We start from the raw sequence: 22,166 nt of genomic DNA on the forward strand, positions 1-22,166 counted from the left end.
AGAGCTATGCTATTAAAAAAAACAAGCTTTCTTCTGCAGTTTTGTCACTGGTTGTTCCTGTTTTATTAAGCCTTATTTCTTTTCTCTTATTTGGTGTCCTCTGATATACTTCATTTTACAAGCATTTAAACTAAAATGAACATTAGGAAAAAATTAGCAGCTGGGGAGAAAGCTTCAGAAACTTCAAATTCCAGAGGACTTGCATACTTAGACATGTGTGCACACATGCGTAAAAGCACTACTTATTTTCAAGGCTGTGTTACATCACATCAGTAGTTAAAATAAGATTTATTCATGTTTTTATAGAATTCCCTTGCATCGTTTTATTAATAACCTGTGAGTCCAGTGACTGACAGAAGATGCAGTATTCATGGTTCTGGACGATCCATTTTCACTCAGATATTCTAACTTCTTACACGGGTTCAAAGTGCTGGTGTCCACTTGAAAAAAAAATGCTATCAACTAAGAGCAAGTAGGAAACCACATGCCTTGAAGAAAACAGCAGTTCCCTCCCTACTACTGATCTGCAGAAAATGCATGGTAATAGAGGATGCTGGATAAACAGATTTGAGCTGTGCTATGCATAGGACTGAGGTTAAAAAGGAGAAGTGAAAGTGCACAGAACACAAAAATCTTACTGGAAAGATATCAATGTTATAATAAACCACATAAAGTGCCTCAAACAGCTGAATCACACAATAGTAGTACCTACAGTCCATAAGCTAGTAAGTCAGGTTTACAGTCTCTGGTTGCTAAAATGAAGAAAATCAGCAGGGGGGGGAACTTCCGCTGTCAGTACCGTCTCTCCCCTCTAGGATCTTTGCCAATCCTGATGGCTTGGCCACCCTGTCTTTCAATTATAGAACAATTTTAAATGTAGATTGAAGACTTAAGTGTACTACAGGCACTGCTCAGTCTCAACGTAGTCAAAAAGAAAAAGGAAATATGAAGGGAATTATTGGTAGGGGCCGGAGAAGGGAGAACTAAAACAACCAAACCAGCATTTTTTTCCAGTTTAATTTCTTATGGTTGAAAAACAACAAATGAGGTTGCACATAGCTGTTACTGACATTTGTAAAGCAAGCAGGGCAGTCAAGATTTGTGTGTCAAGACTGTCTCTAGAAGTTGCTGATGGAAACATTTTGCTTAACTGGATGCCAAAAAAACCCTCTGAAGTCTCAGGAACTTCACAGACCATTTGTGCAGAGGTACAAAAGATCTTTAAATTCTGGTTACAGAATTATTTGAAAGTGTACACTCATTTACTTCTTAAATATATTATGTTTCTTTATCTTCCACAGGCTTAGAAATTGGGAAATTGTGTCAGAACTGAACGACTTGTCTTTTTCTTGCTTGATTCTTCTGAACTATTTCCATAGAAACTTTGGCTTCATACAATGGGATCGGTTCATCCAGTTGAGGCCTAAAATGGAACAGTATGTCAGAAATGTCTGCTGGGCATGCTCAGATCAACAGAAACATTCTAGGACTACTGCTATAGACTTTACTTTCGCTATGCAAACTTTACTCCTTAAACACAATAAAAGTTTTATAGCTTTGCTTGGGTTTGCAGAAGAAAGAAAGAGCCTTAAAGCAAACAGGACAGAGAAGTTTTAATTAAAAGATATCCTTCTTACAGGGAAAAGGTGGTGGAGAGGCTTTTGCTCAACAGCAATATTGTTGAGCATTAATAGAAAGGATCTTCCATTTCCATCTTATTATGGTTATCTTCATATCTAGTGAAACTGTCACTCTTACAAAGGAATATTAGACAAATCTATTGTCTTTTATAGCCAGCACCATTTCTCAATCAGACACACTGCTGAGCAGACAGATATATGCTCTTCCTCCACCAAGAAAAGAATGTGCTGCCTCTGTTAAATTAGCATCAGCAAAATCTGGGGTTTTACCAAATTCCATATGCTTAGCCTGCTATATTACAAACACACCCTAAACAGAACCATGTAAGCTATTTGAGGCATCTTTTCCTCACCATCCCAATATAAATTTTCAGTACAGCACTGGCAAGAGATTACTCCAAAGGCTGAATAAAGAAAAATAATCATCTCACCTGAAAACGCTACTTGATAATTTCTCCATTATGTCTTCTAAAATGCGTATCTAAGAGGTCTGTCAAGGTAACAGTGTATCTACAAATAATGCTTTCAACCATAGGGTTTATTGGTAAGAGCTCTCTATTTACATAAAACCAGCAGGATCAAGACAAAAAGAAAATTAACCTTAACTCCAATCATTAGATTAGATTTATGCATGTATCAGAAATAACCTTTCCTACAATAGCATGTAGAAATTAAATATAGAAAATATAACTTAATAAAATAAAGCAAAGGGTTAAGACAGACAAATGCAGTCTGCAGTACGTACAACACTAATTAATCGGAATGGTAACTGCACTTTTTGTGCGAAATAAAAATGATTGATTTTGGTAACAGTTAAACTATCCCTTTTATTCATAGAGAAATCAAAGTTAAAAATCATAATAAAATTGGAGTGTAGCAGAGCTTGTAAATTCTTGGAGCAACATTGTGCACTTTTAAGGATTCTCTTAGCTAATGAGTAACACTCGTGTCAATGCAATAGATGATCCTCTATTTAGAGTTTATACGAAACTAAGAAAAAAAAATGTTCCTTCATTTTAAGAGCAATATGGTTAACATTTGAATCTCAAGCCTTTTTAAAAAGTTATCATCTTGTGATTTCTTCAGAAACTATTCATGCCATAGACTCAGGAATTGCACAAGATGTAGATATCTAAAAGCAGATTTTTCCTATCAACTTTTAAAGCCTGTGGTGATAAAACATACTGTTATTACTAAAGATACCATGGGAGATGACACAAAAAAAAAAAAAAAAAAACCACACCACAGTTTTAGTCAGCTTGCTTTTTTTTTTTTTTTTATAATATGTGGATAACTACTTGGTAAGCATTCAATAGAAATACCGAAAGATTAAACCATTTATGATAACCTATATCCCATAAATAGTTCCTCAGTGTGCCTGACCTTGCCTAATCTACTTTAGAGTTTAGTGGAGGAGGGGAGGGCTTCCCTGCAATATAGTTAGTCCTTTCTCAAATATAATGACTTAATCCTCACCTGCCTCTGCTGTTCTGCTAAACTGCAAAAGTGATTCAGCAATCTCATAGGCTGCAGTACAGAACAGGGAGGGTCCTTAAAGCCGTAAAGAAACCTTCTATTACTTGAAGCAATCCACTGAAAACTGTCCTGCTAGCAAAAAGCTCAGAGTCCAGCTCCTTTAGACCAAACACAGGTAATGCAAATGAAGGAGTCACTCCTCTTTCCACAGCCACACCTTTGCTCAGTGACATGTTATGTATATAACACTCCAAATAAGAGAAAGGTTATGAAGCCAAAATATTTTAACTTTTACAGATAAACTGACTGTATTCCAAAATCTTTATGTATAATGTAAAAGCCTGCAGAATTAAAGCTTCAATTAATTGGCTCAGTCTCAAACCAAAACACTACTTTCTCCAGAATGTGTTATGTTTCACCATTACTTTTAATGAAGCGTGTCCTTTGACGGAATACCAGGACTTGCTTAAAACACAAACCTGTTATACTTCAGTTACATTGTAATGCTCAGCTGTGCTGATCTTTAAGCCTTAGGTTACAGGTGTGAGTAGAAGAGAATGTATTAGTTAATTTCTCTGTTACATTTTCACCCATTCCTTAACAGTCAGTATTCAGTTATCATCAAAAGGATATAGAGATACTTCCCTTGCTGTATATTGGACAAGTTCCATATCTCATCGTTCAGAAAGGAGACGGTGGCTCCTTTAAGAAACAAGGAGTGGCTATCTGGAGGATCCAGCTTAACCAAAATGAAGAAAAATATTTCGTTATCTTTCCCTTTACAAAAATATAGGTTAAAAATAAAGGTTATTTTATATTTATGGTTAAAAAAACCACAGGCAGGCAAGCAAGCAAGCAAGCAAGCAAACACAATACACCCTTTGACTATTCTTCAAACAAGTGAAACAAACTTGTAATATTTAGTTTTCAATGACACTTTTCTGTCTGGCCAGTTTAATATTCTGAGCTAAACAAAATAGATCCTTTAATATTTCCTTGGTATAGCCAAGCTATTAACTTACTATGTTAGAGAAGACAGCCCCAAAATTGTCACAGAGTAAAATAAAATAAAAAATACTAAAGCTGAATGCTTTCCATTTCCTGGGTATGAAAGTTTTCTTAAGTAAAAATCAGTGTTATTTACCAGTGGGGAGCCATTCAGCCATGACAGAAGCTCATACACATTCATATAGCTATTGTGGGACAAACTAGTTTGCTAAAAACAGTATCTTTACCTGAAGATTTCTTTCTGTTGTTATCCAGTGTCCCCCAACACCAAGAAGAGTGATGATATCATGCTTATGAGGCAGCAACTGTGATTTTGAAGTCGATTCATCTTCAGCACTATATAATTTCACTGGAAAAATAAGAGAACAAATACATTCAAGTTCAGAAGAAAGCAGTCACTGTTGAAAATGAAGTGTTTATCTCTTCCTTTACTTAAAATCATATATCCTGGGATTCTTTTACAGTCTTAGGTCTTAAGGTACAAAACAAGTTGCGATCTATGCATATGAATACACACAATCAATGATGGCTCTCTGGAACAGCACTGTAATTCTGCTATGCTGTTTGCCTCATGAAAACACCTGAGAAAGCAGAAGATTCCTGAAATTAAATACGTATTGCTTTTAAGACATTTCAGTGGAAGTCTAAGAAGTTCTTTAATTATTTCAGCTAAAAATAGTAACTTCAGACTTTTCAACTATTATGATTGTTTTAGATTATTAAACTAAGGTAACATAAACAATGATGTCATAGCTCTACTTTTAAAAACGTTTCTTTTCAGCTTTAAATAGAGAAATACTTCAGACAAATTTAGCAGTTGACCAACATTATTAGGTACTTCCACTAGAGGGTGATATAAGGAGACCTTAAGGAGATCTATTGAGTAAAGTTACGTGCATAAAATTACATGGGATCAAGCAGTTAAATGTATAACTTCTGAGGTGATGCAGCTTCCACCTATACTACTTGGAAACAATAATCAAAAACACTTAACGCTACTCTGAAGACCAGGTTCTCATCAGTTACTTACCTCCAGCATCTACTACAATATCCACTCCCAGGCCACCTGTTTCTTCCAAGCAGCTTTCTGCCACATCTATCTTCCCGTTCGACACATCTATCACTCGGGCTAGACAAAGCGGCACATTTGGTCAGTAGCAATAAAAATATCATTTAGATTCACAGCAGAAGAGTTCCTACTTTCTGTAAGTATTATGAGCAAGTTTACAGCTAAGCCAAAAAGCTAAGTCAACGTATTGTTTTTCATTTTCCAATACAGTGCAAAATCAACACCAAAAAATAAGTATTAGATTAATCCAGAAGTAAAACTCCAGTCCGTTTCTTATTTTTGTCAGGATAAAGCATGTGGCTACAAGAATTAGAATCCTACTGTAAGGTCATTCTTTACTATGCTAACTTTTTTTTCAAAGTTCCTTCAAAAATACCAGGTTCTGGAGTGGCCAAGAGATAAGGAAGCACCTTATTTCATGTCTCCAACTTTCAAATCATCTATCAGACTGATAATTGCAGCAATAATGGTTTGGGAGACTTTTACAAGCACAGCTTCCTTTCCTTACTTTACATAAACACCTCTTCTTGCTAATCCCTTGCAGAGCCCTTCCCCTGCTTCCACATCAGTGGGAAACAAAAACCTATTCTCCCTGGCATGGAGTCCTGTCTCTCATGTCAGAAGTAAACATGTAAAAGCCCAATAAATTCAGTTGCTAATGAGCCACTGACTTGATTGTTCTTATGAAGAAACTGATCATTGTCCTTTGTTATCAGTTTCCTCAGTCAAGAACTTAAAGTTATTTTCTCAACAAGGCAATTTGACATGGTGTAAAAAAAAAAAAATAAAATCTATAAATGTAGTTTCACTTCTCAAGAACAATTTTGATTTAATAGACTAAAAATCTCACTATCAAAAGGAAATAGTTTAATCAGTTTGGCCACTTTCTGATTTCCATTTAGCAAAAATTCAGTTCGGTTACTTAAGTCAATCCAGTGGTTCAAATGGTACCCATCAAAATGCTGTTCAATTTCCTTCCCAGCAAAACACTGAAACAATTTCTCTCCAGTACTTTATTTCTTCAGTATGGAAAAGGCTGAGAATCAAGTTATATCATTTTCTACAGTCCTTTGTAATTTAGGACAAATTTCTCACAAAACATTTGTAAATTGGTTCAGTTTCTCCTTCTGTGACTTGTGCAACTTCTAAACTAACATTATTCTGACTGGCAAAAAGGCTTCCGTTTCTCTCTTCTTTCACGGCTGATGAGAAGTAGAAATACCAATATTTCCACTGCTTGCTTCCAGAATTTACTCTCACCCGGCAACATCTGCTACATAGTTTGAGAACTGCCATACAAAAGATCTGCTACTTGGTTTACTGAATGCAGTCAAGACAGCCATGAAGTCGCAGACGAGTTCTTACCAGAAACATTCACTGAAAGTTCAATATTGGGTTTAAAACAAAAAAAACAAGACAAGACAAAAAAAAACAAAACAAGGGGGTAATGTAGAGAGCAGAATAAATACACGTTTATGTGTATATGCATACAGGTGTATGTGTACATGTATATGCCTGCTGTTCTCCAACAGTAACTTACCACATTATTTAACATTTTGACTCTAGTCCGAAACATGGGCATCAGCACTACAAAATTCATTATAGTTCTTTTCATACTACTATTATATTTATTTCAGAGATTACTGAAGGCATGTGAAGACCCCCTCCTGTTAGTTTAAATACAAATCCTTAAACATAAACTTGACCTTCTACTTCAGTCACACTCAAATGATTTCTCCTTTTAATGCTGTACTCAGGTTATATCTCTACTTGAAATGAAGTTGCAATACGGAATTTCTTCCCTTAATGTCTATGTTCCCCAAACATTTGCAAAACTGCTAAACTAAACTCCTATGGTTGTAAAACAAGTACACACATGAGCAATACGTGCAACAGCCTTCTTACTACAAGAGGTAGTTGTTTCAACCATTTCATGAGGCAGTTAGTTATGACATATTTACTGATAACACCAACCGTGGCTCATGGTCAGCTGATAGACTTGTACTAAAAGCAAAACAAAAAGCCACCAAGCAAACTCAAAACTGAAAAAACCTGCACCCACAGACAGTAGAAGCAAGCTGGCTGAGCTATCTCTAGCGACACTTGGACTACTTATTGCATTTATATTAACACTCATATAATTTAAAAAAACAAGTATACCACGCCAACCAATGCCTACGCTGACAGGGTTAGGATAATAAAATCGCTGAGTCCTTTCTTACCTATTAAAGTTCTCATCTCAGCAAAATGAATCCAATATTACAGAGTGAAATTCTAGAAGGTCTTTTGTGTTTACTCTTTTACCCTGTTGCAGCTGGCATAACAAACCTCTAGATATTGACAGCATTCACAAAACGCTTTACGTTCTGGTGTCTGTAGCGTCTTCTACTACAGTAAAAAAATAGACTTCTGAAATAAAAGGAAAAATAACTATTTTTGTCAAGCTGAGAAAAAATTGAGACAATATAAAAATCTAGATACATGCCTGCAGGTTCTTTAAAGAAACAGTTACATTCCCAGCACAAAACTTTGCACTACCCTGTTGAAGATCATTATGTCAGACAGCAAAAAATGTTTTTCTCCCTCTTATTGTGTAATAACCTCTGCACAGCACTCCGCTTCCTGCCGCATTATCAGCACTCCAGAGCTACTACTGGAAGAGAAAACACTCACTTGGTAGGCTGGAAGTGAATCACTCCCCAGCCCTGCAGATGTGTGTGAATGTGCAGCCCCGGAATGCACATGCACACTGTGTTGTCTCTGTGCTTCCACTGCCAGTTCTGTTCTCAGGAGCCAGAAAGGAATCAAAATTGACAAGAACTCCGTTCTCTCGGTGTCTAAAGAGCAGCTCTCTGGCTTATTCCATCCCTCTGCTAGCTTACAGTTCTTGAGCCAGCCGGGAGAACACAAGGACAATAGTATGTGCACCTGCGTATCAGTAATGCCTGTTTTTAGTCACTCAGACCAAGAGACAGGATTTCAAAACTGCTGGTAATTCTCCACTTGGAAAGCCAAGATTGTAAATAATTTTACTACGCAAAACAACAAAGAGGAAAGGAGTCAGAGTCGGGGACAGTTAACCTTGACATTATCTTTTAAAATCAGATCTCAACTCAACTCATACATATTTTGATGCGACTGTAACATATGTAGATGTAACTGAATACACAAAGCTCCCCCTCACACTAGGCATTCTTACAACAACCACCTCTACTTTTACATATATTTCTTTAAATGACAAAAAAAAATCACACACTTAAAAATGCTAAGTTGCTTATTATACTGTGCAGTCTTTGCATTTTGAGGAGGAAGAAGAATCAGACACTAGTTTTAACCTTTTGATTGCTGTACAGCAGAATTTGTGGACTGCAATGAATTTGGATTTGCAATGCCACCCATTATTTTAGAACAGTCTGGATAAAGAAATATTCTACTTTCCTCAACTCTACAGAAGTGGATTAAAAAAAATTTTGGTCAAAAGAGATGCCAGTATATTTTACAGAGCCTTCTCCCATATTTCAAATGGCACTGTTATTTATAAAGGAGGGAGGACGAGACAGAAAACGTAATTAACAGGGTAGAAATAGAAGTCATAGATGAATGTAAGTATTATACCTAATGCAAAGCTCATTTAGCAAATAGGAGAATCCAACAAAGCCTTTGAGCATCTGACTACTGTAAAATATGCATCATTTTACAGTTACAACAGTACTTGAAACAGCTGCCACAGCTAGATAAAACACTATTAGAAGAAATTAGAGTCTGATTAATAATTTATCTCAAGTATATGATTACATCTGAACTCTGACTCAGGTACATAGATTACAAACTGTGAGACTGGTGATTTAGTAATGCTTTCTTCTTGTTCACAGGAAACACTTTCACAAAGTGAAAACATTTTTGAGCGGCTAGGCCAAAAGTCAGAACTATAGCCCTAGTATGTGAGATGGAAAGTACTTACAGACAGACATCACCATAATAATGAATAACAAAGAATAAAATATAAATGAAGAAGAAAAATTCCATTAAATACACCCAAAACAGATGTTAAATAAGTATGAAGTACAAAATGCATTTTAAGACTATTTAATTAGACTATTTATAAATTTGCATTTTAGTTTTCAGCTACTGAAATAAGTTTCTAGTTTAAAAATATATTTCAAGAAGTTCTCCTTAAGCATAAAGTTTAGCACTGAAGAATACAACTTACCCACAGCAGGTCTAAGCCTCTCCAGGAACTGCTTATCTTCAAGACTGTAGGCAGTAGATATTACTTTAGCTCCTCTATGTTGTGCTAACTGAATAGTTATTGTACCAAATGGCTGCAGAAGAAAAGAAGGAAGATGGGCTTATTTACAGTAACGATTTGAAGCACTCTAAGAGATGTTATATTGCAAAGGCCATTCAGGAGAAGTCAGAAGAGTAACCAGAAGTGAACTTAGTCCTTTAATAAAATTTGAACCAAGAATTTGAATATTCGCAGATCTGCTTCTGTTTCAAATGAAGCCAAAGAAGTCTTTCCCTGTACTAGAAGCTATGAACAATTTTTTAGGAGTTAACTAGTTCTCCTCTTCACCAAAATAGCTCAGATCCTACTTTAGAAACTTAAGTACTGTAACTGCAATTGCAACTTTTAGCTTTGGGCTTGCTCGATTGTTGAAGGATGAAGTGCTACCAAGAAAACAGCTCCAGCTGCATTTACATTAACAAATCTTGGCTGTGGCAAGCTCCACATCTTCATTAGCAATAAAGACTGCAGGAATGCAAATGAAATTATATCTGAGAGAAGTTGAAAAGCAGTGGTGGGAAAGGAATAAAAAATTAAGGCACTTTCCCCCAGTTATACCTGAAGGCTTAGGGTAAAACCCCTCAAAGTAAAAGAGCAGAAAAGAACTACCTCTTCACGACCCACACAACATGTAGAAGATTGTATTCTTGGCTCAGCATCTTATGTGGGAGGGCCCTTCCTACTAATCCATTAAGCTAAGGGTGCTGCCAGGAATAGAATACAGAGTTCGATAAGTTTAGTACGTTGTAAGAAATCCAGTGTTTCTGGTGATAAGACAGTTATTTACTGCAGAGGCAATCTGTACCAAAATTGTTATTGCGCAGTTGTTACCTACACTTGCTCCATCCATTACAAGGACACTTTTTCCAGGAGAGACTTGGGAAAGGTAGTGTAAAGCTGTGTATGCTCGGACGCCGTCACGAACAGTCCCTGCTGCTTCAACCCAGCAAACTTTTTCTGGTTTATGAACTATTTTGGGGGAAAAAAAACAACAACAACAACACAAAAACAGATGGGAAAAAACAGCAAGTCCCCAACATTTCAATCTGAATGATTGTTAGGCTTCATCAGTTTCTAGAACATGAAAGAAAATTATACAAGTCAAATCTTCTATAAATGTAATTATAATCTATTTCACAAAGGCAATATTCCAATGTTGTGGCTCATGGCAGTGTTAAAAGGACTGCATGAACTCAAAGTAGAAAAGGTGACTGTTATTCTGAGAATAATCAACTTGCTTCTGCAGTACTCTTGTGAGCACATTCACATACAAGTACAGCATTTAAACGGGAAAAAAGAAAAAAGACCCACTCCGACCGTAACCACCTGACAGAAAAAATCTGAGGAGGTCTCTTCTTTTCACAAGGAGGATTCTGATACTGAGAACATACAATGCAAGTTCCACCCCATGAGTTCATAATTCTTTCTCTATAGGTTATAATCTTCTCTCTACTTCATAATCCATGGGCATAAACAGCTTCTGGAGGTTATAGCACGTTCTGAGAGAAATGAAGGTCAAGATAACATTACTTGTCATCTATTTTCTGTTGTCTCTATCTACAGGAGAAAGTGTTTTCCCATTCTATCCACATGCTTAAATGCCTGGGGAGGTAAAATTAGCAAACAGCTTTGTCAGCTAGAAATCCCAAGTTCAAGTATCATTTTTAATATACGCAATTTACATGATTTAGCAGACAGCTTGATACTAACCAAAAAAAAAAAAAGTCTGTCACAGAACTGAATAAGCAAGCATCAGCCTCTTAAGGCACTAGAAAGGAAGAATGGAAGAGTCTGGTCTGCCTCTAGGCTTAAGAACTGGCAGTTTAGCCTGAATCAGGGGAGCTATATAGGAACATAAGCAATGCAATCACCTAGGATCATTTATCTATGTGCTGGAAAAAAAATTATAGGGATTATCATCAGCATTAACACTTGTAGCAGCTGATACTACTAAGCACAAAGTAAAGTATTGAAGGTGTAAAAAAAAGTCACAAACATTTTCTGCCTATAGTTAATCATAAATATAGTTATAAGCACACATCTCGGGATTTGTACTTTGAAATGTTAGAAAGAACAAATGTTTTTCATCCCCATGAGTCCACAGCTTCCCTTTCAAAATCTGCCAAAGCTAGTCAGGAAGACTTCATTTCCAAACAAGTATTGTTTATGTTGAATTATGCCTCAAATATATTAAAAACAACAACATGGAAAGGATCTTGACTTATTTTAAACAGCAAAAGAAGGGATTTAGTATTGGCATAAACAAATTTAAAGGAGTCGCCTCTTAACTGTAGAAGATGAATTCACGGACAGTCACAGAAACACAAACTAATTTGAGCAAGAGTGGCTTACTCAAAGGAATACAACAAACAGTCAGGAGAAGCACAGACTCCCAAATTCAGTAGTCTATACATTAAGGCACTCTAAGCCCGGGAAGGGGAAACTGGAAAGTCACAATAGTTGAAAAGAAAGTTTCATCACAGGGTTTTCCCTGATCCTCAATCCCTGAAAATTCCTTTCTCCAGCTTCTAGTCTGCTGATTTCATCCCATCTGTTAGTTCAGTCACAAGTGATGTTCCTGAATTGGGTCAAAGTGAGGAAAAATTCTTATTAAATTTTTTCTGTCAGAGGAGGTGAGAAAAATGGAGAAAAAAAAAGTGAAGCAACAAGAAGGGAAGTTAGAAGGAAATAAAAAAAGATGAGTCAGCTTGCATGGTTTAGACAAAACATAACCCCTTAAAAGATAACAGCAAATAAAAAGCCTTTGAGGTACATGGTATTCAAAGCTTTTATGAATAGGTGGAGTAGACAGAATGTCTGAACGCTGCTACACAAGTTTGCCCCAAAGTCCAAGTGACTTAACTCCCTATTACAAAAGTGAAACTGAATTCTAAAGGTACAGTAAGTGTAAATATTAGCAAAACACATGAACTACATACCCAAATAATGCTCATGAACTAGAACAACTTCACAAAGACCAGACTCTTCAGAATCCAGGGGCAAAATTCCTGGAAAAAATGAACATAGACCTTTAATTCCAAGCAAGCCTACGTTATAACCAAAACAAGCTCCTAATGAAATTGTTAGTCCCACTACGTCTGTGGATCACTTGCCCTCTTGTCAGGTTTATGACAGGTTAAGAGAACTTGACAAGGTAACACCCTGTAATCAGTGGGCACAGTGCACAAGATAGTTCCAGAGGTGCTCCAAAAAGCACTTTGAGGTTGGGTGGATAAAAAATGGGGACACTACTGAATGATTTTCACTACTGGCACCCTTGATTTTTGTCAGGTCATGTCTGAACTCATTTCACACTTCTCTCACTCTGATTAGTGCTCCACTTTCTGCTCTGGGCCATGGCTAACAAGAAAGAAAATTGAGCTCTCATGTTGCAGATGGGCACAGACCACGCTACGTTACAGCTACAGGCACTAGAACAGAAGACTAGAGGTAAGCATGTTGTTAACAAAGGCAACAAAAAGGACAGAGAGAAGCAGAGGAAGAACAAGCAAGAAAGAGTGAGCGTTAAGTTCTAAAAAGATGCAACACATAAGAGAAACTGAAGGTAAAAAACACCCACAGAAGACAGAAAACAAACAGAATGGACAGAAGAATCCATCCTGGTCACAGCAGTGCTTTTTCCCTCCACTGGGCAAAGAAGGAGATTCATGAGCAGTAGGTTCTGGCATCCAGTCTTCTGAATGTACGTGCCCTCTTTCCTGGGTAAAACACTTAATAGTCTTCCCCCTCTCCCACCCAACTCTTTTACTCCACTTAGACCAAAGCAAGGGCTTCAGCTGATAATCCTTAGCAAATCTGGCTGCTATTTCCACCACTCTTTCACAACTCCCATTCAAAAACATGTGCTGCAATATACATCTGCAGATCTTTCAAGGCTTTTTCTATGGAACAACAACAATAAAAAGCTCAAAGTAGCTATCTACAGCAGCTGTTATGCAATTAGGAAATAACGCAAGAAGGGCAAGAATCTCAGAACACACTTTCTTACAACATCACGAACAATTCGATTTTACTTTCACACTCAGTCATCCTCTAATTTAACATACAAAATATTAACAAATGTGAAAGAAGAATGCCCCTAAGAAATATTCTCTATCCTAAAGCATCACTCAGATTGTGATGATTAATACAGTATCATACTCCAAATGAAGATATCTTTATAGCAAACTATAATATAGTTTATTATATAGACTATAAACTATAGAAGATATCTTTGTAGCAAACTATAATAGCCTTGGCACCTAAAAAAGTTTGCATTTTAAGATCTTATAACAGAGAAAAAAAAAAGAGCAGAATGAATATTACATGAAGACATTCCTTTTCTAGACAGATGAAAAAAGTTCAGGTACAAGCCGCATTATCTTCTAACACTAGAGACTCTAGTATGTCACAGCCGCCAAGGAGTCATTATACATTGCTGTCAGCTTGCATTGATTTCAGGGTCTCTACAACCATTCAGGAAAATGACCCTTATGTTTAGCATAGGAGATATGACATCTTAAAGAACTGTGTCCTTGACCTTCTTAAGCCAGTATACCTCATAATGCTTCCAGAAGCTCCAACATTAAGTATAGACCTTTATTTTATATATGCTATACACATCAAGCGTTTGACACAAGTACAAAATCAGATTTTTCACCTTATTTTTCAGAAATACTCCACGTAGCATAGGGCTTTTATGCATTTATCTATTTAGTAATGAGGCATGGAGAAGAACTGACACTCAAACTGTCTAACCATCATAATTTCTAAGCAGATACATATTATATTTAGGTACATGTCTCCAAGTATTTACAGCTGATTTAGCTCTCCAGATAATTTCCCCTGCACTCATTTTAATGAGCAACATGGTATAACTGATTGCTAAAAGATGCTGAGAGCAACAAACAAAGCTGACATTCTTGACTCCTTGTCAAGTAGTATCTCAAAATGGCAGGTCTGAGGTTATACTCCTGTATATATCTTAACCAAACAGAAGACTGTGTTTAAGAGAATACGCTACATAGACAAAGAAATCTCTTCTGGAAGGTAAAAGAAGGATCATGAAAAAATAACTTTAAAAGGGAGAAACAATTCTTGGTATGATTTTAGATATAGATTAAAGATTTAACACACCAGGTAGTTCCAGTGAACACAGTATTATTTTCACATGAAAGAGTAGATTTATAAATGGGAACTGTATTACCACATTATTACTGTTACACTCAGTAAGATGTATGTACCAGGACTGTATTCTTTGATAGAAGGACAAGCTTTTTGGTAAAATTTAAGTGGATGTGTTTCTGACAATTATTTTGGGACTGTTTGATGTTATTAAGTACACAAGTAACCAAATCATTTGGCAGTTGCTCATTTTCTTTTAAAAGTGCTCATTCATTAATTACAAATAAGCTCTCACCAGCAATAACTGGGAAGTGTGCCTTCTAGGAAAAATTTACTATAGAAAGGAAATATTTCACTCCTGTGTTTTGTCTTTATAGCAACTATATTGGATACGTAAGGATGAACAGCTGTCTGAAAGGAAATGGAAAGAGATATCAGTATTTCAAAATAAGAAAAGCGTGTTTTCTTTCTTTCACGGCTAAAGTTTTTTATGCTGTTTTCTTTATCTTCCTCCTTCCATAAGTGTAATTCCACTTATTCTGTACCTGCATTTGCAAGCATTCGTTATTCAAGCATAAAAAACCCAGAGAACTTGGACAAACCAAAGACCCAGACAAAATGAATCTCTTCTTCTCTCACAACCCAAGTATGGATTCCATGACTGATTCCGTTCCCTTAATGTCAGACTTACAACTACTCCCACCCAGAATGTTACTTAGCACTCTCAGGTCCACTGACTAGTTTTCAGAGGTGTAGTTTTCCACTTTATTACTTACTGAAAGTGTATTCCTTCAGCTACAACAGAAGTTGATTGAAACAAGTGTTATTTTAAAATATTCAACAGATGGAGCATGTCAGGTGTTCATCCAAAGGAGCAATACTGTTCACAATAACGATACTATTCATAATTTAAACTTACTCATGTGCAAGACTTGAAAATGCTTGGCCATAACTGTCCTACTTTATTAAACAAAGTAAAGCCATTTCTGCACCCCATAAAATGGAATACTAATTCCAACCTGCAAAGATCACACTTACTGTGGTGAATAAATAATAATAATTGCTCATATAATTCTGCTAAATTTGAAGCTAATGATACAAAAGGTCTGCCAAAGTTCTAACAGGAAAAGCCTCGAAAACTCTCCATGTGATTGACCTAGAAGACTGTTTTCAACAAGAAAACCCAAACAAACAACAGAAGTACAGTGATTACCACTAGCCCATCTGATGGGCTTCTCTGCCAACGATCTCATAGCAGGATCAGAAAACATGGGCTCCCTACAGTAAAGTTAGTGGGAAAAAAAATCCACTTTCATGAGCAGGATCAAAAAGTATTCTCATCTGCAGTAAAAATGAAGATTCTAGAAAATAAGCGACTTGAACCAGTGTTTCTTTTTAAATGTGGCCTTGTAGCAAATGTAGCAAAACACCTGAGCAAGTTCATTACTTTCATCAGCTCAGAAAATCCACTAAAACTGGTGGATCTACTTGCATAGTCAAGTTATGACCACTCGACTTCTTCACTCAGTCAAGAACTGATGTGATTTAGAAGAAACTGAACAGTCCTGTGTGCTTGCAGAAGAGATTTATCACTAGCAGTTAAAGGCGTATTTTTAATAACATCCTCAAGAAGGCAGGAAATACAAGCCTACACTTTGTATTGCACACAAAAATCAAAAGATACGCATTAATTACATCAAGGTGGTGTTACAACTACAGATTGTTGTTGATTTATTCAGATGGTTGCCTTTAGATTACTCAGTTTGCATGGCTAATAGGACATGTATATTCTTTATACAGGCGTATACATGCCTAGTGTATATTCTTATAGATTCGGTGAATGCTGTAGGACTATGACAGATGACATTAGTTGGGGACCTGAACTTCCACTCTTGTAACCAAAACCCTTCCCTAGGAGAACACTTTTAGATGAAAATTTTCATTTATAGGTGCTTATTCATGTGACGCCTGTTAGAAATTTCAAAATACATGTTCAGTTGTAGCTTTAGCAATGACTATAAGCTCAGCCATTCATTATAAAAAGATTACTCATAGTCTTAGCTGAGAAAGCAAAGCAGTGTTAACTTACCTACTACCTCATCATCCGGCTGAAAAAAGGACACCTTTCTTCCAACTCGTGAAGAATATATGAATAGAAGGAAAAAAGGTATGAACATAAATGTTTACAGATGAAATTAAGCATGCATTGAGAGCACTGTTTATCACTAGCTCACAAAATTAAATAAACCCTGCTAGTGAAAAATGTATGTTCTCTGTTAAACATGCACGTACCGAAAGTGAATCTTTTACTCCACTAAACTTTGGCACCCCATCTACAAACAGTTACATGCAAGCACACACACGTACGTGCATTTGAAAGATCGAGGCTTTAAACTATGCATCAAAGATGGATAAGCAAATGAAACACTGCAGGAATTCCTGAATGCCTTCCCTATTCCAACGAGAACTTTTTACAAATAAATTAAAGGTTATTACAGCATGTGGAGATAAGATCGTAAGATCTTCGTATATTTCATTTAGAAAGCTGCTGTGCATTTTTTTAAATCACTCTGAACAGATATGCAAGCACTAGAGTTCAGTTCCTTTACTTTCATTTCAGTATCATGACTGATTTAGGGAAAGCCTCATTATGAAAACAAATTCTAGTTCCTACTATGAAATGTGTAGCATGCAAACACTATTTGTTCTGGATTACCATACCTTGATTCTTGCTCCACACACTCACAAGACAATTGTACTAACTTACCTTCCAATACAATTCCAGAAATTTCTCGACCAACAGGTAAAAGCTCCTTCTCCATTTTCATTTCTGACAGTAGCTAAATGAAAATAATGGTTATAACTTTCTGCTATTACCAAAGCTCAAAATATGCAAGCTTGTTATGATCTTACAGCGTTTGATATTCACAATAGGAAAATTGGGCCACTACCAAATGGGGAGAGGAGGGGGTACCCATTCCTCATTTAATATTAAAACTTTTCTTTATGTATTTAAATTTAGAAGCCTATAAAAAAAATAAAAACAGTCATTAGCTGACAAGCCAAACTAGGACTTAGCGTGCAGAGGATGATAAAAGGGTTTTTCTGGAAGAGCTCACAAGTGACAACTGATCTTTCTCCATAAATTAGGAAACAAATCAGAGGTGCCTTTTATTTAAAGAGATATAAGAATACCACATCAATCCTGTGCCCTGTTTCTCAGTGGTAAAGCCATGTCCTCAGATGTCATAAATGGATTTGTGCCAGTTACCAGATAAGGCACTGGTTTAGAACTTCAACGGAAACTGTAAACACCCCTGGCTTTCACAAAAAGATAAGCAAATACCTTTGTATCTATCCAGCTCAGTGCACAGGCTCTAACTTGTACTTTCACATCATTGTCTCTTGTAGGATGAAGGTTTTCCTAGGACAAATTTACAGACGTTATACAAAGCAACATGAATGTGCCAGTAGGATCCTCTCAAGCTCTTGAAAGCATTTTCCCACAGTGTTTTAGACTGTCTTGTAGTCAGAACGAGAATTTGTTTTCAATGAAAGAGAAATTGATATTGCAGTAGATTTAAAACACCATTTTGAGCACATAGAATCATTAAGGTTGGAAAAGACCTTGAAGATCATCTGGTCCAACCATCCCCCACTTAAACCACGCCCCTAAGCACCACATCCAACCTTTCCTTAAACACCCCCATGGACTGACTCCACCACCTCCCTGGGCAACCCGTTCCAATGCCTGACTGCTCTGTCTGAGAAGAAATGTCTCCTAATTTCTAACCTGAACCTCCCCTGCTGCAACTTGAGGCGGTTCCCCCTACTCCTATCACTGGTTACCTGTGAGAAGAGGCCGACTGACCCCCAGCTCCCCACACCTCCCTTTCAGGTAGCTGTAGAGAGCAATAAGGTCTCCCCTGAGCCTCCTCTTCTGCAAACTAAACGGCCCCAGCTCCCTCAGCCACTCCTTACAGGACTTGTGTTCCAGGCCCTTCACCAGCTTTGTAGCCCTTCTCTAGATGTGCTCCAAGGCCTCGATGTCCTTCTTGTAGTGAGGGGCCCAAAACTGAACACAGCACTCAAGGTGCGGCCTCACCAGAGCTGAGTATTGGGAGATGATCACCTCCCTGCTCCTGCTGGCTGCACCATTCCTGATGTAAGCCAGGACGCTGTTGGCCTTCTTGGCACAAAAATTTGGGCGTTTCTGCATTGGCCGGGAATCGAACCCGGGCCTCCCGCGTGGCAGGCGAGAATTCTACCACTGAACCACCAATGCCAGATACAATACACATTGCTGCTACAATCTGACCACCTTGCTAAAATTCAATTAAAGTTATTTTTCTTTTATGTTCCTGCAAGTTAAATATCACAGCCTTACCTGGAAGAATTTCAATATGTAATTCCAACTATATTGCAGGAGTGATGGAGAATTTTAAGAGAATTTTGACACGAGTGTCTGAGATACTGCGCTGTCATACTGAGGTAAATATTCAAGTAGTTCCAATGATGTCAAAGAAACTGCACCACTAAGGACTGGTGTTGAGCCCCACAAACGATGGGCATCTCACATACAAGAACGTTCTGCTAATGAAGCCTTCCCTTACTATCCCAACTTCTGCTTTTGGGATTGACACCCGAAATGATTTGAAGCAGCTGAGTACTGCTACTTTAAAGTATTTAATTAGCCAAATTGAGTTCTGGACTGGTGACTCCCCAGTTTTTGAAGAGATACCTCCGGTACTAGAGGCAAAATTAACTATTTCCATGTTATACTGTAGCCTGTAATGTCTGTTGGAGTCAAAATGAAACAATTACAAGAAAGTCGTAAGAGCTTAGTTTCTACTTCTAAAGTCAAGATATCTTCTCTAAGTGTTTAACTTCTTCTTTATCTATTCTTTAAAACTGTTCCCAACAAACAGCTGTTGCTTTTCTCCTAGGCTTAGCAACATGAAGGGGAACTTCTGTCTGAGGAATACTGAGATGAACTTTTTCTCACCCCAGCTGAGCTAAACACATGGTGTTCCTTTAAAATTGGAAGGCATTTTGCCAGTCAGACTGACCTCCTGCTCCTCAAACAAACCAAAGTGGATTCTCACTCTTTGTTCCACAAAACAGCCAAGCCACTAGGCTGTTGAACTACATGAATACTGCATCTCTGGTTAAAACAAACCCCCAACACTTATAATCTAAGGGATTTATGCAAATTCAAGCTTAAATCTTCTTTTGGAAATATCCTTTTAGTATACATAGCTCAGCGACCCTAAGTACTGCTACAATGCACGTAACAAAGCTGCCTTTTTTTTTTTTTTTTGGTAAAAGAATACAAGCCTTAGGAACAAAACGAAACAAAATGTTTGTGCTGTTAACTGGCTCCTGACCTCATAACTTAAATATATCAATATTATAATTTGACCAATCACCACATAAGGAAGGTTTGCTATTCTTCATCCAAGCCCCTCATTTTCCATTAACCAACTGCTGTTCTATTAATAGCTCTTTGGTCAACTGGCTCTCCTTTTCCTCATTTTTTTCAATATTTATTTCAATTTAAGATCAGGATCCCATAGTATTGGTCGTTATACAGACACCTGCAGGGTTAGTTCCTATCTGAAGAGCTTTAAATAGGCAAGTGGTCATTCAAAGAATATACAGAGGAGCGCAGTTCAAGATCTAGTTTAGCATACCTAAGACTGTACCAGAGCTGCCTGGCTTGCCTGTTGCCAGCATCTACATATTTCCAGCCTCTCCTCCATGCTGGAGCTAGCAGTCATGAAGTCATCACACAGATGTGAACTGATCTCTAAAAAATTAGTAGCTCTCAACCGGATATGTAGGCTGGTCTACCTCACCTTATTGCTGCATGACTCTTAGAATCATTGAAAGGAAGAGACCAAAAACATGCTGCTGAGGGGTGATCAAGCCTTTTCTGCAAAAGCACAGTTTCATAATCAGCTTAAGTGGATTTAAGATTGCTCCCTGAATATGCATCTTGGCAGTATCACCATCAGCCATTTTATTGCATCCTTCTCTTCAGGCAGTTCATCAAATGTGCCTCACTTGTGTGACTTTACAGCTATTCAAGCAAGAGTCTCACCAATACTATATCGTTTCATTTTGATATATGGCTTATAGGTATACAGAGCTATCTATATTACATAGGTATACATTAATTTCTTTTGTACGTGTAAGAGATTCACTTAAAAACACAGGTTCACATCCTCGAAACCACGTAAGCATTCTTCTACTGTTCAGACACCCGTACTGCATCAACACACACTTGTTGACATCCTATTTTAGCCTTATGCCACCAATTCGTGTATGCTTAGCCAATTAATGTTTACATCAAACAGAGACAGGCTCTTCAGTACAATAGTTTCAGCTACATTTGATGGAAAACTAGTTGTCTTCTTGTTCTTTCAAGTTGTAGGAAGATGCACTGTGATTTCAATCTTTACTAAGAGCAAAGAACTTGCAAGAGGAGAGAAAGTTAACGGTAGAATCCTTTCAAACACAGCAAATTTCTTAAGCTCTATTTCTACTTTTTCAGTGACCAGAAAATCCAGTCAAGAGATATGCCTGAATATGAAGCCAGATGTCATTTATTTTATGCTCACAAACCCCAGTTTTAAAACACAGTCACCAAAACTAGTCTATAAAATAGTCTACCATTGGTCTTGCCAAGTGCTGCATCATGATGGTACAATATTCCTGCCCTACCTGCATTTACCCGCCTGTCTGTGCACTGATAACACTGGTTCAAGTCTAAAGATGAGCTAGGTGTTCTTACACCCTTGTGGCACTCAGCCAGGGTCTCCTGCCCCTGAATGACAAATTGTGCTGTTACGATCAGAACTCACTCTTTCCTGGAAGACAAAGGTCACTTCCTCCCCAGGTGAATTCTGCTGACAGTACAAGGCCTTCATAGTGATCCGAAAAAGGACACAGCAGCCAAACTGTGATTCGCGCAGTATCTATAAAGAAAACAAGTTAACTAAAGCTTTATGTTTTTAAACAGAACACGAATTGTTTGCAAGCGACGTAAGACCTACGAGCCCAAAGCAGATGTAGACGGGGGGTGTGTCACCCCGCCCGACCAGCTCAGACAGCGGCAGCGCAAAGGGTGCGGGCCCAGGGGGCACCTCACGTTCAGCACCCCCAAAACCCACAACCCAGTATTCTCGGGTCTCCCCTCGCAGCTCGCCCGCCGCCCCCGGGCAGCCTCGGGGAACGGCGAGGAGCCTTCAGGCTACGAGGGGGAGGACGAACGGGGCGGGACCCGGCGCTGACCTCTGGCCGGCAGCCGGCACCCGCAGCGGCTCCGCGCCCCGGGCCTCCGGGCGGCACCGAGGCTCAGGGGGAGGCGGCCCCGGGCGGCGGCAGGCTCCCGGGCACCGCTAGGCCGCGACCGGCGGTTGCCATGGCAACGCGAGGACTTCCGCCTCGCTCGCGCCTCGGGCCCCGCCCCCCTCACGGGGATTGGTCGAAGCGGCTGCCGCTCGGCGTGAAGGCGGAGCTGCGATTGGCTAAGGGGGCTGTCGCTCAGCGGCGGGGG

The 22,166-nt window shown here is 38.2% G+C and overlaps 1 protein-coding gene and 1 non-coding gene across 3 annotated transcripts; both read right to left on the reverse strand.

Annotated features, from left to right (window-relative positions):
• Positions 1-1,001: 1,001 nt before the first annotated feature.
• On the reverse strand, positions 1,002-22,057 carry CRYZL1 (crystallin zeta like 1). 2 transcript variants are annotated; one of them, XM_035545844.2, is made up of 13 exons: positions 21,902-22,057; positions 21,472-21,585; positions 17,952-18,029; positions 17,373-17,445; positions 16,695-16,739; positions 12,421-12,489; positions 10,317-10,450; positions 9,404-9,515; positions 5,155-5,253; positions 4,352-4,473; positions 3,750-3,855; positions 2,072-2,117; positions 1,002-1,423 (listed from the first exon to the last, which is right to left on the reverse strand). In XM_035545844.2, the coding sequence occupies exons 2-13, from the start codon at positions 21,535-21,537 to the stop codon at positions 1,324-1,326; spliced, it is 1,050 nt and encodes a 349-aa protein (XP_035401737.1). In that variant the 5' UTR covers positions 21,538-21,585; positions 21,902-22,057; the 3' UTR covers positions 1,002-1,323. The 2 variants fall into 2 exon arrangements, with proteins under 2 accessions (XP_035401737.1, XP_035401738.1); XM_035545845.2 differs by lacking the exon at positions 21,902-22,057 and adding an exon at positions 21,664-21,795.
• Positions 18,820-18,890, reverse strand: TRNAG-GCC (transfer RNA glycine (anticodon GCC)). Its single transcript has one exon. It is a non-coding gene; the product is annotated as a tRNA-Gly (tRNA).
• Positions 22,058-22,166: the final 109 nt, after the last annotated feature.

This window comes from Cygnus atratus, chromosome 1 (genome assembly GCF_013377495.2).
Source record: "Cygnus atratus isolate AKBS03 ecotype Queensland, Australia chromosome 1, CAtr_DNAZoo_HiC_assembly, whole genome shotgun sequence".
Classification (NCBI taxonomy): domain Eukaryota; kingdom Metazoa; phylum Chordata; class Aves; order Anseriformes; family Anatidae; genus Cygnus; species Cygnus atratus.

Bases quoted from the DNA above. Each gene is read 5' to 3' on its own strand.
- CRYZL1 (XM_035545844.2), bottom strand. From the start codon at position 21,537: ATGAAGGCCTTGTACTGTCAGCAGAATTCACCTGGGGAGGAAGTGACC. The intron at 17,446-17,951 runs GTATTTGCTTAT...ATTTTCATTTAG, and splicing joins TGAGCTGGATAGATACAAAG to CTACTGTCAGAAATGAAAAT. The intron at 1,424-2,071 runs GTGAGATGATTA...GTTCCATTTTAG, and splicing joins TTATCAAGTAGCGTTTTCAG to GCCTCAACTGGATGAACCGA.